Below are 19787 nucleotides of genomic sequence, written 5' to 3' on the forward strand. Positions count from 1 at the left end.
TAAATTACGGCACTGGTGGGTGTAATGCACTATAGCAAAATCTCGTTCTGTTAAGAGTGTTCGTTACAGAAATAGGTATTGCCCAAAAACCTGCTTGCACTGTCTCTGAAACCCATAGATAGACATGCTGCTTAGTTGTCAATCAAGTTTTATAACCAAGTATTTTTTTACAAGCTAGCTATGAATAAATTTTTATTTTTCTCAGTCAAAACATATGCCCCTCAATGCTAACTTTCCTCTTTTAACGACTTTCTGGTCATTGCAAATTCGGCCCCATAATTTCTTATGGTGCGAAAACAGACAAGAGGCCCATGGACCGAAAACGATTGCGTCACACTACGGCGATAATCCAGCAGTAAAACATCTTCATATATCCAAAAAGTAAATAATAAAGATATATATATGCGCATTACGATTATAACAATTACATGTATAGCTGATAACAATCTGCATGAATAACTGGTAAACTGTTCTGCAATGACAGTTGAGTATAGCAATTATTTACAATAGGTACGAAGTCAAGATGTCGTGACGTCATAACAGAACTTGAAAGAACGTTCTAATTCAGAAAAATAATTACTTTTAAATTTGAGTCAGAGTCGAGTTACTTTTTCAATAACGAATATTTTCAAATTAATCATCATAAATATGTAAAATATGATTTTTACTACTTATTTAAAAATTAGCCAAGAGCACGCTTCTCTTCTGTCATCTTCTACCCCAACAGCTGTTTACGCCTGGCTTGTTGTTGATGAGAAATCGTGTTTCGATTGTTGTGATAAAAGTGCTCCAGCGTCTGTGGGTACAAGTGGTGTGCGGATTTATCACAGGAAATGGTTAGTTTATTGACACAAGCTACTCCGTAAAACATCGAGGATGGCGTCAATCTTCAGAAACATTTTTAGTTGTAAGTAAAATTTCTTAAGCGTTTTGGTGAGATTTCCCAACTGCCGTGGCGCCATTTCAGACCCTCTGTTTTAAATCGTTTAAATCTTTAAAATTTTTGGCTAATTCTAACTTTGGGGAAAATACGTACTTCGAAAAGGAGAGTAGAGGCTTTAGCTCCGTTTCTCCAACAACAACAAGTCGCGACGATGCCAACCGGGGTCAGGACGCGTTATAATGTATTTTTCGGAGGGTGGCTTGCACTGTGGTAGCTGGCGCGATGGCCTGCTTGATGTTTTACCCTAGGCTGCCTAGGGGAGGGGGGGGGGCTACCTAAGTACCTAGAGACTATTAGGTAGTTAGGGGGGGGTTTGGGGGGATACCTATATACTATGCATTTTTTTTTTCTTCCACAAAAGAATAGGCTAAGTAGGTACCTAGTTTCCCATTTCCGTCCCAAATATATTTTAGGCAAGCTACCTAGGCCTATAACTTGGGTTCAGTATCTCTCAGACTATTAATTTACTACCGAAATAGCCTAGGTACCTACTAAATGTCTGAAACATTCAAAGCACCCACGAACGACCCGTTTAATTAGATATAAGGTTTTTATTTTCAGGGGGGTGTTTTTTTGTAGCTAGCTAGTATAGGTACTAGGCTAGTATACCGTGGGTTTATAAACATTTAAAGGAGGCCTAACCAGTAAGGCGAAGGTTAATGAAAATGGTTAATTATAACCACATAGCCAAAGTTAAGCCAAAGCAACAGCTGTTGGCCTTTGACAATACGAGAAGGGTTTAATGTACCTTTCAAATCTCTCAATCAAATATAGCTAGTATTATACAAACAGCTGGGCACTCACCACATCTATCAGCGCTACGTGAGCCTATCTCTCTCGTCTTCATGCTCCTCTCGATAATAGTTTTTAAATTAATATCCAACACACACAAGTTTTAGGTCTTAAATTCGAAGTTGGTAAACTGCAGTTCATTTGAACAGAACCGCTTCCATATTTCTCTGATAATAAGTTGACGTTCATAATTCTTCTTCTTTCGTCGTCGGTTTGTAATTTTGTAGAATCGGTGGTTCTCCACTTACATAACTGTTTTGCAAGAGAGGGTCAGATTTTCGTTTCCAGTCTTTGCACATTACGCTAGTGTGACAACGTCTACCGATAATTGGATACTGTTAATTAAGAAATGAAGCCTTGACTAAGAAACAGTTAGTAGAGATCATTCTAACTGCGTTTACTTGAATGTTCTGTTACATAACATCAAAATTCAACGGTCACTATCTTAATTTCTTTCGTTACTTCTCCGAAATAAATTTATAAAGTACACTCGTTATCCACAAGGAAGTGTGAAAACACGAAATTAATTTCACCGTATAACTTAAAAGAATCTGTGAATTCAAAGATTCAAGTGGAATAACTGTACATATTTCCTAAGTTAATTGCAAAACTACAAATTCGGTTACTTTCTTTCAATCACGTCATCCTTATATTTCTCACCAAACGACTAAGTATGGATTTCGTCACGTTTTAATATAATGATGGGTTTTATCTCATTTTGCACTATACGTGCGAAATGAGATTTGGTTTTCTACCAGGGGAGTTTGTCTTAAGTGGCTCTTGTCAGCAGCATCCAAGGGGGAACTACTTGTTTGACCCAGAAGCACGACCCGGCGTGACCTCAAGAGCTAGCTGAGAGAGAGAGAGAGAGAGAGAGAGAGAGAGAGAGAGAGAGAGAGAGAGAGAGAGAGAGAGAGAGAGAAGAGACTGCTCAAAATATATTTGTTTAACGCTTAACAAGTATGACATGTAAAACCATCATTTTGTATATAAGCTAATAAGAAACAGCTCCTTCCCGAATGCAAAATTACACCTGCAGTTTTCTATAGAACATGAAAGAAAATTATCTCGTGCATAAACTATCAAGAATAACAACTTATTCAATGCATTTAAATCTTTTGGGTACATCTAAACAACATGTGCTTTTTTATTTTTCTTTAGGAACAAAACACTAAAAAACTAAATTTTCGATGTAGTTTGGTTAATGTTTGCAAGTCTATGCTGACTTTGTTCTTACATGTATACCACCTAAATGCGGAAGCGCATGCTTCATATGACGTTTTTCTACGTAGTGTGTGCTGCATCCATTGTTCTCAGGGTTTGTTGAGAAACCTGGGTTCACTGTGCCGTTCTTTGTCATCAGAAGAAACCAGGCTTTCTTTTACACCAAAGCAAATGTAGCCACTAGACGTATTCTCATCAACCAACTGCTTCTTGTAACGCAATGATAGGAATTTAACTTTCCTTTACCTTAGTCGCTTCTAGGCTGGTTTAAGGGGTGTTGCAAAGACCATAAATACACACACACACACGCACACACACACACACACACACACACACACACACACATATATATATATATATATATATATATATATATATATATATATATATATATATAGATATAGATATAGATATATATACATATATATACATACATATATATATATACACATATATATATATATATATATATATATATATATATATATATATAATACATCATATATATATATATATATTATATATATATATATATATACTATATATATATATATATATATATATATATACCTCAAGTATAACAAGCCCATTAGAACACTGGTTTAAATCTAAGGATTATATTTCGGTGGACTGACTCCCACCCTTATCAAGTAGTAGTGAGAAATATAGGCCTTAGCTTTAAACAAGTGTTTTAATGGGCCTTTTATACTTGAGACGTATCCTGTTTTAACCGAAGAATTTAAATTTATAGATATATACTTATATACATGTATGTATGTATATGTGTGTTTGTGTATGTGTATAAGTATGTATGTAGCTTTTCCTTGTGATGTCCATAGCCTAAATGAAATTTGAATTGAAATTTAGAAGTTAGGCAAAATGCTAAGTGTGGGACCTATGAGGTCATTCAGCGCTGAAAAGTAAATTGAGAGTAAAGGGGTTTTAAAAGGTGTAACAGGAAGAAGTAAGGGGAAGAAATATAAGGACGGAGGTACAGTAAAAGGTGTGAAAGGGTTGCAGCTAAAGGCCAAAGGGACGCTGCAAAGAACCTTAAGTAATACCTACAGTGCACCCAAAAAAATTAAGTGTTCAATTGATCTACCTGTCTCTAAATCAACGTTTCCTTATCCACTACATCTTATCTATCTTGGTATCTTAATTGTTTTGTTTCTAATAGATGTAACGTATTATTTATATTGTCTCAATCCTACAACCAAACCACTATGATCAGAACCTATAGGCCTAGGTACAACTATTACTATCGCCGCCTCATCGATTCTATGCATGTTCTACATAGATATAGATACAGCTATCTACACTGGCCAGTCTGTCCATTGCTCCTAAATATTTACAGGCAGCGAATACTCTTACGAATAGAATAGAATAGAATATAATATTTAGGCCAATTGCTGGGACCCATGGAGTCATTCAACGCTGAAACGGAAATTGACAGCGAAAAGGTTCGGAAGGTGTAACAAGAGGGCGACCTCTCAATTGTGCTATGGATTAAGTGTCAGGAGAGGGTGGGAAGTAAGATGGATGAAAGAGAATATGAAAGGAGGTACAGTAAAATGAATGAAAGCGATTGCAGCTGATGGCCGAAGAGACGCTGCAAAGAGCCGTAAGTAGTATAATGCCTACAGTGCACCGCATGTGTATAGGCGGCACTACCACCCGCATGGGGTGAATATAATATTTTATTATTCTCATTTGCATAAACGACTCACTAATCAGCCTACAATCACATTATCGTCATTTAACTCAAATTCTTTCTTATTTCTATAAACTATTCAACGTGTTTCGCATGTCGAACTTCCTTTTATTTCTTTTCTCGATATTTTATTTCCTGCTAATAACAATAATTGCACCTCCCACTCAATTGATAGCCTTTTATCAAAGCTTGCTTTATATACATTTTCTTTCCCACCTTCTCTAACTATTTCTTCCATGAACACACAGTGAAAGAAGCATAACTTTCCGGTTAATCAATCATACGGGCTTTTGTCAACATATTTAAGTGATTTATACTATCAGCAGAAAATGAATGTTTAAAACATAAACAGGTTCTTCATAGTAATTACCATCTCATCACAAAAGCAAATATAAATTTTCACACAAAACTTACCTTTAAAATAATATATGATAACATCAGGGTTTATCTGTAAGTCATATTGTTATCCTTATCTAATGTTTTATTTTTTTATTTTTTTAAACATATGACCCTCCCACTTTACAATAAAAATTCTGCAACAGTTATCAATTTCATAATTTACTTCAAACAAGTTCCAAAGTTCCGTTTTGAACATCCGTTGATTTTTTTCTTAAAAGAAAAGTTTATTACTGGCTACAGATCATCAACACCACATTACGAATAAAAAATAGACAGAAAACAAAGTCAAAAGCGCTTTGTATTAAAAATGTCACCTTATATACTTAGACTCATAACCCTTTGGTCGCCGGTAAACTGGTTTTCTTTTTTTATCTTTCTTCCAAGTACCGCTATTCTAGATGCCAGTTTCTCTGGAGTTTAGATCTGAAAGCAGGCTCCACTTTGGTTAAAAAGCCGATTGCGTGGTGCTATCGATAACAGATGGGAGGGTTATGTTTTTTTTTATCACAGACGAGACGATAATGATAATACACTGATAAGCATCGGTAAATCACGAGATGATTGGATAAAGAAAAAAAGCGCTGTTTCCAAGCGTCATTCTAGGTATTGAATATTATATTCCTTCCTTACGTCGCTTCCCCCTAAGATAAAAAGAAAGCATTTAATTATTTTAAACAAAAACACAGTTTTTCTTTATCTTTGATGACTGTTCTCTCTTAACATCAGTCTCATTTTACGTAAATCAGAAGAGCGAATGAAGCAACAATAACCGCGAAAAGGGGGAGGAATCTCTCGAGATGCACCAGCTAAGCAGCCCAGTCACTGGCCGGCCGAGCCTCACAGTTCTACTACGCTAACGGGTCTGCAAACCTCTTTGGTGGAAGGTAGGACATGATATAAGTTCCTGTACATTGTGCGAAAATTTCGTCTTAGGTTTTTTTGATGGTATTCATTGCAATGGTAATGTCATAACAACCCGTAAATAAACAGCTTAACTTGCACATTAACCTGAAAATGTTATTGAATACGTAAAGACCAAAACCAACAAACAAGATGAAAGTCATGAAGAGTTATAGGGAAAAAAAGATAGAGAAACTGACAATGTGTTAATGCCTTAGTAAACAATTTATTCTGTTATTTGAGAGAGAGAGAGAGAGAGGAGAGAGAGAGAGAGAGAGAGAGAGAGAGAGAGAGATTAGCTCGGAACCTGTATAATTAAACTCCAAATTCTCTTTGAACTTGAAACCGGTTTTTATATCCGGCACAAACTTGTTTTCATCATAAGGTAAGATACACTTGAGTAGAATAACTTTATAGAGTGTTAAGATTCCATAAAATTAACGTAATTATCTGCCTTTAATCCATTTTTTTGTCCTCAGAGGGGTTGACCAAGCATTAGCCTTCATTTTCGTATTAAATCCTCTGCGATATGAGGAAGAGTTGTCTGCTTGACAAAGGGAAATTTTGACTGGGGTGACTATAAAAAAAAAAAAAATACTGTTTTTGTTTTTTATCTGTCCATCTGCCTGTGGTGTTTTTGTATGGTAACACTGCGTCCCGGGCTTTAGATAGTTACGCTATGTGCAAGTTTTAGGTAAATAAAAGGATATCTGGGCGTACATTTGCAATTGAAAAGTGTTTTGTAATTTATTTCTGTATGCGAAGTACACCGTTAATATTCGAAATAGGATATTATTAATAATCGTTGAATGTAACTATCTAAAGCCCGGGACGCGAGTGTTACCATACAAAAACACCACAGGCAGATGGACAGATGAAAAAAAAAAACAGTATAGAGGGAATTCTGGATTAGTATTGTTTGGAAGTTGAAGAAGAATGCAGGATGTAATAAGGTTGTTAAAGAAGAAGAAAGCAGATTTAAATAGAGGAAGTGGGCGTGATTGTATGTATGGACTAAGTATTTCTGACAGTAATGGGAGAAGTTTGAGTGTGAAGGGAAAAGACTGAATATAGAGTGCATGGATTGAGAGAAATCCTGTGCTTAAGCTCTCGCAAGAATACGAAAAAAGTGGGAGCAGGTCACATTTTACATTGTTCTTAAAGAGCCACAAAATTAGAGTAGGTCACATTTCACAGCGTTCTAATAAAGCGACAAAATAAATTGCTAAAGATGACGTAAATATGATGAACGACATGATAAATTCCTCCTGGAAAGAAACAGAACTCAATTCCTGTGAGAAATGTAATATGAATCGTAGTAGATGCTTGCAAAGTAATCCCTGCAGTGCACAACGAATTTGATACATTTTTGTTTTTTGTCAGTCCGAAACGCCACTCGGTTTAAGTTACACGATGTTCACGAACGTTACTATTTTTAGCCTAATCTGCAACTCGCACAAACTTCTAGGCAAGGATAAATGAACGGACAATGCAGTTTAATTCAGTTACTTGGTATATTTACGAAAGCACAGCTTAGCTCTCGTTGAATTTTTGCTTAGACGGAAAATAGAAATGAAAATGTAAAACTACTTGTCATTATTATCAATAGAACATCACTACAACATAATTAATCAGATAAGCTACATGACGCCCGCTATATACCACAGTCTCAATGAAGATCTGTTTGATAAAAAGAAAACAAAATGACGCTTCAAATCAAATGTGCCCGAAAGAACGCTCCTAACAATTGTTCATTAACATGTCCACATGAAAAGCTTCAATCTTATCTTAATCTTATACCACGTAGTGAATGAATTTCTAGAAATAATGCGGTTAAAAAAAAGGTTTTATACTATTTGCACCCCATTTGTGACCATGTGAGTTTATCAGTATTTCATGAACAACGCAGCAAGCAGTTTTTACTCTGGTGTGGAACAGGCAAAACTAAAGCTTCTGCCTGAGTTACTTTTCGAAAGAATATTTTACCTGAAGTCAAATGAAGCAATAAATACTGATAGGGGTAGAAGATCAACTTCAGTCAAAGCAGATAACTGATGCAAAAAGAAACAATGGAAGCTATTTTTCTCATGTTAATGACGTGTTCCTTCATAGGCCTACATGCTTGAAGGGTCTTTTCAGAACCACAACTGCTCTTACGGTTGAAAGGACTAATTTCGATCTGCACTTTCCCTGTTACTTTACGAATGTTTTACTCAGTGATGCAGGTAACTTCGTTAATTAACTTGCAAATCGAAATGGCTTCATGTCTGATTGTTAATTTACCGAATATTATCATTATGCCGCGAAAAAATACTGATACGAATACCTACACGAGGTCTGTATGATATTTATGGGAAAATTTAGGCGTTCGGTCATCAAGAGAATTTAGTTAAGATTCTCATAATTAATTTACAAACATGTAAAGAACACCCCCTTACTGAATTGTTCTAGCCTGATGCATATATATACTGGCGATCTCTGAATGTTGAGTATGGAAGTAAGGCAAATGATGCCATTCTTTTATAAAAAATAATAAATAAATAGATAAATAAACTGAATTTAGTAATGCCATTAGATAAGTAAGTTAGTAACAATTACAAAATAACATGAATGCCTAGAATGAAATATAATACCCGATGACAGTGCTAAATTATCATGTAAAATTCAAGAGATAATTCTCATTTGATAAACAAGAGTAGACACTGTACAATGGTAGGTACCTACCTGTAAATCAAAATGACCCTTACACAAAATACTTACAAAAAACAAGTTGACAACAACAAAAACACAATAAACATAGTTAATACAAAATATGACAGATCTGCATAACATACAAACGTACAAAAACGAACGGTATCTTCATAACCTGTTATGGCTTTGTACTACAACACTGACACAGAAAATATCCAATACTACAGGGAATGCACAAACAACCGCCTTGCGTATGAGTAAAACTAAACTCCTTGCTTATAGATCATCACCCTGTAAACGGAGGGGGTAGCCTACCACCGTCAGTGCGCCTCACGCGATACACTGTAGACATTAGGCTACACAAGGTTCCTTGCGGTGTCTTTCTTCCATCTTACTTTTCAGCTTCTCCTAATAATTGTTTCATAGAGCAACCGCGATGTTTTCCTCCTGTTACGTCTTTCAAACCTTGTTACTCTCAATTTCTCTTTCAGCGCTGAATGATGACCCCGTAAGCCCCAACGCTTGGCCGTTGTACTATATTCTATATTCCATTTATATATATATATATATATATATATATATATATATATATATATATATATATATATATATATACTAACCTTCTGAAGTTTGCCGTCAAATCCTGGGCCAAAACAATCGAGTCAGACACTGAAAAAGAGTAAATAAAAACTCTTATCACTGTACTATCACAAACACTGATTATGGCACTTAATACAATACTAAATGCGCCCCCTCCCCCTACCCCCTAGGTAATGCATGGAGACTAGGCTTAGTCAGCTCCAACACAAACTATAAAGAACAAACTCTTTAAATGGTTGAAGTATTCACGTATTAGTACTTGAAATAAAGCGTTTAAATAAAGATTTCCCGTACTCAACATTTTGGAACATCACGATAATGAGGCGAATTCATCTGACGTATGTCACCACAGACAAGGCGAAGTTGTATAATTTGCAAGAGAAGTTTTTTTTTATTTACTTTTTTTTAAACAGAAAGTTTGAGATGCATTCAAACGCTGAATTCAATAGTAAAAGTATAAGTTTCCGTACGAGGCAGCATACTGTAGTTGACGCATGCGCTTATTATCGTTGCTGGTTACGCATCTGTTTGCGGTTATACTTTTTTCCCCTTTGTATCAGAATAGTGGAAACGTATTATTTTACAACACACGCCACGCCAAGCCAATGAGCGACTGCTTTATTTCTTTCTCTGCACTGTAAAGACTTGCAAATTGTTTTCTTTGGGGATTATTGTACCAGCCAGGTCTCTTTTTTGCTTGAATTAAATTAATCAAAAGTTGAAAAACGGTCCTACCTGCCATTAAAGACGATTAAATTTAAGTTGTTTTAGCTAAGTTTAATGAGAGAGAGAGAGAGAGAGAGAGAGAGAGAGAGAGAGAGAGAGAGAGAGAGAGAGAGAGCACAGTCTTCGAAAACAGAAAGCAGTTCTATAAGCCTAATTTCTATTAAGAACAGAAAAGAAATTCCACTGGCCCCGTCAAATACAATAATCTATTTGCTCTTAACCAGGCTATAGGACTACGAGTCAAAGATGTCAGGCGTAAAAGTAGACCAACTGCCCGTCCCCTGCATAAAGCTAGGGGAGGGGCCTCACTGGCTCGAGAAGGAACAAGCCCTCCTCTACGTGGACGTCTTCTCCAAGGCCCTCAGGAGGCATTTCATCAAGAGCGGGAGACACCAGGTGCTGACCTTAGGTAAGGCAGAAGAGCTGGTTCTCGTGGGAGGAGGAGCTCCGAAACAGTTATACTAGTACTACGCCATCATTGCGAGTCATGGTGGTAGGGAGACTCTTAGCTTGGGATTGGGAGGGGGGGATGAAGCACGGAGGTCAGATCTAACCTCCTTGGGATGAGGTGTGGTGGGAGGGGGAGAGGGTGTTGTGGGAGGGGGAGAGTGTAGGGGGAAGGGTAGGATGTGTAGTGGGAGGGGGAGTATAGTGGGAAGGGGAGAGGGTGTAGTGGGAGGGGAACTGTAGTGGGGTGGGAGGAGGTGTATTTGGGCGGAAGGAGGTGTAGTGGGAAGGAGAGGAGGTGTAGTGGGAAGGGGAGGAAGTGTAATGGGAGGGAGAGGGAGTGTAGTGGGAAGGGGAAGAGGTGTTGTGGGGAGGGGGACCTTACAGACCTTACATCTTGTTCAGGTTGCCCCAGGTCCCTCAGTGTGAGGCATCTCTAATGTCTACCAGAGAGTTGCTAGTACATCTTCCGGTATATTTTGCATCTTCCAATCTTGGATGGTCTGGGATGCAGCTTAGATATTTGTCAAGCTTATTCTTAAACACATCTACGCTCACTCCTGATATATTCCTCAGATGAGCTGGCAACGCATTGAATAGACGCTGCATTATCGATGCTGGTGCGTAGTGGATTAATGTTCTGTGTGCTTTCCTTATTTTTCCTGGTATAGTTTTGGGCACTATTAATCTACCTCTGCTTGCTCTTTCTGATATTTTTAGCTCCATGATGTTTTCTGCTATTCCTTCTATCTGTTTCCATGCCTGAATTATCATGTCGCGTTCTCTTCTCCTTTCTAGACTATATAATTTTAAGGATTGTAGTCGTTCCCAGTAGTCAAGGTCCTTAACTTCTATTCTAGCTGTAAAGGACCTTTGTACATTCTCTATTTGTGCAATATCCTTTTGATAGTGTGGGTACCATATCACATTGCAATATTCAAGTGGACTACGAACATGTTTTATAAAGCATAATCATGTGCTCAGCTTTTCTTGTTTTGAAGTGCCGTAACAACATTCCCATTTTTGCTTTACATTTTGCCACTAGAATTGCTATTTGATCATTGCATAACATGTTCCTATTCATCGTCACACCAAGGTCTTTAACTGCTTCCTTATTTGTGATTGTCTCATTATTAGGTCCCCTATATGCATATAGCTTTCCTTCTCTGTCTCCATAATTTATTGATTCAAATTTATCAGAGTTAAATACCATCCTATTTACCTCTGCCCAATCATATACTTTGTTAAGGTTTCTTTGTAGCGCGTTCCTATCTTCATCACAAGTAATTTCTCTACTTATTCTTGTGTCATCGGCGAAACTACTCACTACCGAGTCCTTAACATTACTGTCTATGTCTGCAATCATAATAACAAACAGTAACGCAGCTAACACTGTACCTTGTGGCACACCGGATATTACCTTAGCTTCATCCGATTTCTCATCGTTTGCAATAACTATCTGTTTTCTGTTATGCAAAAATTCTTTTAACCATCTTCCTACTTTATCCACTATATTATGTTTTCTAATTTTCTTCGCTAATATATTATGGTCTACCTTGTCAAAAGCTTTTGCAAAGTCTAGATAAACCACATCTGTTTCATTTCCGCTTTTCATATTTTTGTATATGTTCTCACGGTGGACTAACAGTTCGGTTTGTGTACTTTTTCCGGATACGAAACCATGTTGTCCTATATTAAACAAATTATTTTTTATTAAATGTTTCATAATATTTTTCTTCATTACCCTTTCATACACTTTCATAATATGTGACGTTAGACTCACAGGCCTATAATTACTTGCCTCTAGTCTTGATCCACTTTTGAAAGTAGGGGTAATATATGCTAATTTGTACTCATCATAAATCTTGCCTGTATCTACACTTTGTCTTAATAATATTGCAAGTGGCTTTGCGATAGAATGAACTACTTTCTTTAACAAAATAGCAGGGACACCATCAGGACCTGCAGCAGCTGGTGGGAGGGGAGGAAGTATAGTGGGAGGGGGAGAGAGTGTAGTGGGAGGGGAAGAGAGTGTAGTGGGAAGGGGGAGATAGTGTAGTGGGAGGGGGAGCTGCAGTGGGAGGGGAGGAGGTGTATTGGGAGGGGGAGGCGGCAAGGAAGTTAGATCTAACCTCCTTGGGATGAGGTGTAGGGAAGGGGAAGGTGTAGCAGGAGCGGGAAGTGGTGTAGTGAGATCGAAAAAAGACTAAAGATGACTGAGCGAATAATAAATGTCCAATGTCTATGTATGCAGAGATATGAAGCTAATATTTTCGTCTCCCAAATCTTTTCATTAGTTTAAAAACCACATAGAAATACAGTAAACTAGCTTTATTTTCAAAACTTTCTTTAAGTTTACCTTGTTCTAATTTCCGTTTCCAGCTCTCATTAAAAAGAGGCTCGGCCTGAGAAATGTGATCCAATTAAACTCTCAACTAATTCATCATTTTACCTTTCAGACGACGGAGGCGCCGCTGAGACTGTCAGCGTTGTGATTCCGGTGGAAGGCGAACCCGAGCTCTTCGTTGTAGGGCTGGGGAACACCCTGTCGGTTGTCCGCTGGTCAGTCAGTGATGCAGACCAGATCACCGTCAAGCCAAGTGTCATTCAGACGACGACCGACGACCACTTCAATGATGCCAAGTGCGACCCTCAAGGAAGGCTATGGGCAGGTATGTTTGTTCAGGGTCTATAGGCCTAGTCTCTTTGTCTCTCTCTGGAATAATGCCAGAGAATTTCGATGTCTAAATGAATGATTCCTAATAGTTTCTGTTGCTTCATATACTTTTAAATCAAACCGAAGTTCAGAAATGAATATATAATTTGACAACATATACCATTTACTTCATGATGGAGACTTGCCAAAAGGGATACATTACCTAGGAAGCCTTGTCTCTTACCCTCTGGGAAGGTATCCCTGGAAGAAGAACTCCCTTCTGGAGCTGGCCTGGTTTCCTCCAGGAGACTCCTGAATGAGTCTAAGGGCCCCATAAACTGAACGATTGTATAAACAATTGTCTTTATCGACAAACACACATACACACACACCCTATTCAGACAGTAGGCAAAGATTTTGTCTCGGGAAGACGTGACTGCATTTCTAGAAGAGACGTGCGCGACGGCGTTATATCAGCAACCTGGTCGTGACAGATTTCAGCTGAGATCATTCAGACATGAAACTCCGCCCACTTTTGCATTCAGACAAGACACTGTGAGGACCAGGGATTAAGACAGGTTGTTGGGTACTGATGATTTATTTACAGATGAACTGGGTTGACATAGACATGTGCGGACGGATAAGTAGTGCAGACTCACACCGAAAGCAGAAATGACTTTGAGACAGTAGATAATAAGGCGTACAAATAATGAAATTACATGTGTTATACATCAGCGGAAAGGCCGCGGAACGCTCTATCAGACGGAAGTAAGAACAACGAGACTTGATGATTGAATACAATAAAAAAAAGGGAAAAGCATTGTCCTTACAAATACTCCCCCCCAAGACAATGATTATGGAATAATTATTGGATAAAAAAATATATTGGAGGGAGGAGGCGACCCCGTGTCCTTGTGACACTTGTTGTGGGGTGTCATCGAGTGTAGAGTCCTTCGGTGTTGCTGGCTGACAGAATGCCTCCCCTGGCAGTTGCCTGGGGTGTTCTACTGTCGGCTGGGGCGACCAACACTGCGGAGAGAGAGCTGCATTGTGTGGTGGCGGCCTGGGACGGGCCGTGGGGACCCCCAGGTGCGGCGGCGGTGTAGGTTAGACTGAGGAAGTCCCCAGCAGGGCAGCGGTGTCCCGCAGGCAGAGCGGAACCACAGGTGAACAGCGGTGTCAGCTGGTCAAGGAAACCCACAGGTAGCGGCGTCGGCAGACATGGAAGGCTCACAGGTGTGGCAGCGGTGTTGGTGGGCCGAGGAGGACTACAGGCAACGGCGTCAGAAGTGTGAGCAGGTCCACAGGTGTGGCAGCGACGCCAGGCAAGCTGAGCGAACTCCAGGAGCGACGGCAGCGTTGAGGGTTTGAGGAGGCACACAGGCAGCGACGTCAGGGGGGGGCTGAGCAGGCCCACATGTGCGGCAGCGACGTCGGGTGGGTAAAGCAGGACCCTGGGTGTAGCAGTGGCGTAGGGAGGTTGCCTGGGGACTCGCAGGTGTGGCAATGGCGCCGGGGGAAGAGCCGAGGAGGCCCGCAGGTTCAGCGGGTCGAGAAGATATCTGGCAAAGGAGGCCGCGACGTCAAATGGATGTTTCTGGACAGCAGCCTGAATTTTGTGTTGGCTGACCAGCACCCAGCTGTCTGTCCTCGAAAATAAACGCCAAAACACACTGGGAAGCTGTGCCGTGATTAGTCCGTTAATGGCGTTGGTGTCGTCCTCGCAATGGAGTTTTCAGAGACCTAAACTGAGGCGCCACATTGAGTCCGCTAAAGGTTCACTGAAGGCGAGTGGCCGTAATTGGTCCGTTAAAGGCTGGGCCTAAACCGCTGTGTCACCAACTCCGGGAGGTCACCAGTTGTGAGGACCAGGGATTAAGACTGATGATTTATTTGTTGTTGTTTTTTTATTAAGCTGACCTTGTGTCAGCACGGGCTCTTGCTCACAGAGCAGCCCGTAATAAGATTTATTTACAGACGAACTGGGTTGACATAGACAGGTGCGGACGGATAAGTAGTACAGACTCGCACCGAGAGCAGAAATGGCTCTGAGACAGGAGATTTGTGTTTTCTTACAAACATACATTTAAAGATAATAAGGCGTACAAATAATGAAATTACATGTGTTATACATCGGCAGAAAGGCCGCGGAACGCTCTATCAGATGGAAGTAAGAACAACGAGACTTGATGATTGGATACAATAAAAAATAAGGAAAAGCGTTGTCCTTACAACACAATGTTTTTACGAACGATACACAGTCGTTCAGACAATCGTTCATACATTCGTTAAGGCAGTGTTGTGTTAGCATTGGATGTAGTTCGTTGAACAGCTCATAATTATCCCAAAGGGGTGCCTTCCTTAAGAAGCTTTGGTCCACACACACACACACACACGCACACATACACACATCAAATCACGGGTTGACTAAGGGAACAGGCCAATTCGGACGTTAGTCTTTTCTTTATTACGACGTTTCGTAATGTAAACTCTGTTACATCACCTGGGAATCTGTCAATAAATATCATAGGATTATAAAAACAATGTTAAATTCGTTAAAATTCATAAACCCGTAAAAAGACTGAACTGAACATTGGTCGGTGGTCTAAGCTTTTGAATATATTTTCATAAGTGTAAAATTTCAGTCTTTTTACTGTTTTATGATTTTTAACAATTTTATGACTGTTTTTTTATAATTTTATATATATGGGCAGATTCCCAGATGTAAGAAAGTTTATATTAGTCAAACGTGTTTATATATATATATATATATATATATATATATTATATATATATTATATATATATATGTGTGTGTGTGTGTGTGTGTGTGTGTGTGTGTGTGTGTGTGCCAGTATCACACTGGATTCTTCTTGGCAAAATGTACAGAACCTGCTGAAACCTTAATAATACATTATCTATCTTCTTTTTTTTTTACTATTTTATTATATACGTAGTTTATTGTTCCTTATATCATATTTAGTATATTATGTTAATTTTCCTTATATTATCATATTCAGTATGTTATTTTAAATTGTATTTAGCAATTCTTCAAACTCTAATTGGCCCCGCTACTTCCCCCAAAGAAAAATTCCTGTGGGCACCAAGAAGAAGCTGACCAACTGTAAAAAAAAAAAATCACCAGTGTTCAAGTAAGGAGTTAGCTTTAGTTGCTCTTACATGACTTCTGACTTACTATCTGATGGAAACATCGCAAGCCACATAAGGAAGCGTTCCAAAGCTTCCATTTATTGTTTTTCAATTTTTAATAAGCGAGATCTCTTCGTTCTGTATTTCCCTTTACCCTCTCTTCCTATTCTTTGGAACCTTAAATTTCGTCTCTGGTCCCTGAGGGGTTGTTCTATAAGAATAATAATAATTAGATTTTCCCCCAATTGAAGGTCTCTCAGAAGCATGTGAGATGGGAAACTATTTTGTTAAACATCTGTTGCAAATGTTTAAACCCCATTTAGTCCTTTAATCATACTAGGCCTTTTTTCTTGTGAGGGTTAAGAAAAAACTGTTATCAAATCTTCCTTCTCAGGCACCATGTGTCCTCTGGACGACAAAGGCGAACTGCTTGAGTACAATACCTCGTCTCTTTGGAAGTACGATCACGAGCTCGAGTTTACCCAGTGGGTGAAAGGGGTAAGTCAAGATGCAATATCGATACATTTTTCTAAAATTGCCTAACCGAAAAATGTCTTGGAATAGTTTAAATGCTAATCGTGGAAACAAAATATACTCAATGCTTTTCTTAGGCTGATATTTACTGAGGATTGGAACACTAATTAATGAACTGTGCAACAGAGCAACAATTTTCCTGGAAGTGGCCTCATAATTTGAGCTCTTGCTCACCCGGTGCTTGAAACTACGCCATTTCACTTACAAATTGGTGAATATCCTCTGATATAGTTTTTCCTAGTTAGAACACAGTATTACAATCTATATTTTTTGGAAGGTAACGATTTCCAACGGTCTTGCCTGGAGTCACGATCGGAAGACGTGTTACTACATAGACTCTCCAGCCAAAACAGTCGATGCCTTCGATTATGACGACGCTGACGGGAAAATCAGTAAGTCTCGAATTTATGTCAGTCTTGTTATTTTATATTCGTGGTTATTGCAGTTTTTAGTGATTTGAAAATCTGGAAATAGTTTACATTTCGATAACTTAGGCCCTAGGGATAAACACCTCGCTTGGCGAACTTTGCGTGTGGGAACATAGCTAAGAAATACTATTTCATGTTAAAATTATTCATATGTACTCAGTGGAACATAACAAAGCTGTCAGTATGAAAACAATAGTTGATAAGCCATTTTAAAACTCTGCAGCTGGAAGCACGCACGCAAATGCATATGAATAAATGACACAATTATGATTTTTGTTTTTAAAATGCATTAGGAATCCTCATCTTTCATTTTCTCCAATGAAGGTAACCGCAGAACGATACTGAACTACGACACAGCAGGACTCAAGGACCAAGTTCCTGATGGCATGACTATCGACACCGAGGGAAATTTGTGGGTGGCCTGCTTTGGTGGTGCACAGGTAAGTTTATCCTGGCCTCCTGCTGCCCTTTTACGAAGAGATTTTCAATGTCAGACCTTCTAGTCGCTTGACGGTAATATTTGCTCGCCATGTCTCTTGTTGGAGAAGAAGGTCTAAAGGTTTTGTTGAAGGTGACCTGATGTGAGGAAACCCGATAAATTAAAAATTCATTTTCTTTCTGCAAAACAATTATCTCTATCTGATATGTATATATGGATATATACAGCCACACACACATACATATATGCATGTATAATGAGAAGAAATATCAGTCTAGATAATGTAGACTAGAATTCTTATAAATCCTAAGATTTGCTGGAAAATGATGAGATCGGTTGTACTGAAGTAGGCCTAGCTCATGGACAAGAGATGTTGCTCTTCGGTCCTAAGCGATAAACGTTTATTTCTATATATAAATAGTCAGTGACAGTCATATTCTAGTGCTATCTTCGGTCTAGGACATCTTTCCTCTAGTCTACGTACTGCATTATAGGACTCCATCGATTCCACTCGTGTAGTAGTACTGTGCCTACCAGATAATCAAAGGACAAAAGGTGATTGTGATTTCAGTTGATCAGATTTGTCGGTGGTTATTTATTTTGTCTCCGTTTGTTAGCTATTCTAGACTAGATGTGGAGACAGCTTCATAATCAAACCAATATGTGTTAAGTTAATGATTATTTGTTGCATCTTCTTTTAACGGTTTAGCTTTGTAGTGCATTAGTTCTAAATGATGGTGAATATGAGTTGGACTTTTATCAACTATCTGTATCGTAAGACTAATACACAGGTTGAAATATTTCTTCTAAAAAGAATATCAGCATATAACCTTGAATTAACGACAAAAATTTCAAACTGAATTTGCATGCTCTTGGGTAAATGTGCAAATATTATTGAAATCTCAACTTTATAGTATTCTTCTTGCAAGTTGAATATCGTGCATTTCTTGCGAGCACTAAAATTTATGAGGTTATAAAAATAAGCAGTAAGAAAGTACAGTGCATATTAGATTACCTTACCCATAATAACATGATGTAATTAATTGGGCAAAAATGATCAGTTTTAGCTAAGAAAGAAGCAGAAAGTTTAGAAAGATAATCTCGTCATCATTTGCATATGCAAGCTGATTAAATCAAACAGCTTTAACGAGGTATTCTTAAGGGGAAAGCAAAATTAGAAACAGCAACAAACGAACTTCCATGTCTTGCAGGTGATATGCGTAGACCCCAAGGAGAAGAAAGTGGTCCGCCAGGTGTCTCTGCCATCGAAGAACATAACCTCCGCGTGCTGGGGAGGTCCCAACTACGACATCTTGTACGTCACTTCGGGAACGCTGAAACTGACTCCACAAGAGATAGCAGGCAACCCAGCAGCTGGAGGCACTTTTGCGATTAGTAACACTGGTGCCAAGGGTCTGCCGCCTATGAATTTCAAGGCCAATCTTCAAAAACTGAAGGCAAAATTATCAGCCTAGTCTTAGGTCGCTTTAGCGTTTAATTAGAGGCATTTCAAAGTTGTTATTTCATATGTGGCTTTAGTAAGATCTCTTCATCAGAATACAATAGATTTGTTGCTTCATTTGCGAACGGACATATGGTGAACGTTTCCATGCATTGGATTTAAGTCATTCATGTTAACTCAAATGAAAACGTTGCACAATAGTGAACCCCATAGATATAGAGAGGTAGTAACCCTGCAGTGTTTATCATGTCCTTGCCGTGGTGTTTCTGAATTATAAATGAATAACATTTCATACAGCTCTTCAATATACTTTTTGTCTGATGTTTCTCATTCCAAACTGTAGGATATAAATAAATGTATGATGTTAAAATGTGTATATTTGTCCTGGGAATCCTGTGCATCAGACAGGATATTAACCAGTTTAGGGCATAATTTAATAGACCTAGAGATATATAGTGGAAGAGACAAAAGTCCTCGTGAGAACATTATTCTTGTTCTTTACAGAATTATGAGTGATTGAGATATTGCTAAGTATACAACTCTTCAAGATTAACCTTATCCCTATCTTTAATATTGGCTTTACCTTAAGGGATAAGCTTTTACGAACGCTTCACGATTAGCTTTTCGTTAAAACCTATACTCAGTTTTTTTTTCATCTGTCCATCCGCCAATGGTGTTGTGTATGG

The 19787-nt window shown here is 38.5% G+C and overlaps 2 protein-coding genes across 5 annotated transcripts in view; one reads left to right on the forward strand and one right to left on the reverse strand.

Moving 5' to 3' along the window:
• LOC135218422 (uncharacterized) overlaps nucleotides 1-2095 on the reverse strand; it is a 99862-nt gene extending 97767 nt beyond the window's left edge. For 2 of the 4 annotated variants that reach the window (XM_064254728.1, XM_064254730.1), the window contains exon 1: nucleotides 1748-2095. The gene's annotated coding sequence lies outside the window, so the exon portion shown is untranslated. The remainder of the gene's footprint in view (nucleotides 1-1747) is intronic. The other 2 variants (XM_064254727.1, XM_064254729.1) reach the window with 2 other exon arrangements.
• A 3608-nt stretch (nucleotides 2096-5703) lies between these two features.
• Nucleotides 5704-19471, forward strand: LOC135218452 (regucalcin-like). Its single transcript, XM_064254765.1, has 7 exons — nucleotides 5704-5953; nucleotides 10211-10395; nucleotides 12893-13105; nucleotides 16633-16736; nucleotides 17050-17164; nucleotides 17525-17640; nucleotides 18851-19471. The coding sequence occupies exons 2-7, from the start codon at nucleotides 10233-10235 to the stop codon at nucleotides 19112-19114; spliced, it is 975 nt and encodes a 324-aa protein (XP_064110835.1). The 5' UTR covers nucleotides 5704-5953; nucleotides 10211-10232; the 3' UTR covers nucleotides 19115-19471.
• The last annotated feature ends 316 nt before the right edge of the window (nucleotides 19472-19787 follow it).

This window comes from Macrobrachium nipponense, chromosome 9 (genome assembly GCF_015104395.2).
Source record: "Macrobrachium nipponense isolate FS-2020 chromosome 9, ASM1510439v2, whole genome shotgun sequence".
In the NCBI taxonomy this organism is placed as follows: domain Eukaryota; kingdom Metazoa; phylum Arthropoda; class Malacostraca; order Decapoda; family Palaemonidae; genus Macrobrachium; species Macrobrachium nipponense.

Coding starts and splice junctions, on each gene's coding strand:
- LOC135218452 (XM_064254765.1), top strand. CDS start 10,233: ATGTCAGGCGTAAAAGTAGACCAACTGCCCGTCCCCTGCATAAAGCTA. Junction 10,396..12,892: donor ACACCAGGTGCTGACCTTAG/GTAAGGCAGAAG, acceptor TTTACCTTTCAG/ACGACGGAGGCGCCGCTGAG. Junction 16,737..17,049: donor TTACCCAGTGGGTGAAAGGG/GTAAGTCAAGAT, acceptor ATTTTTTGGAAG/GTAACGATTTCCAACGGTCT.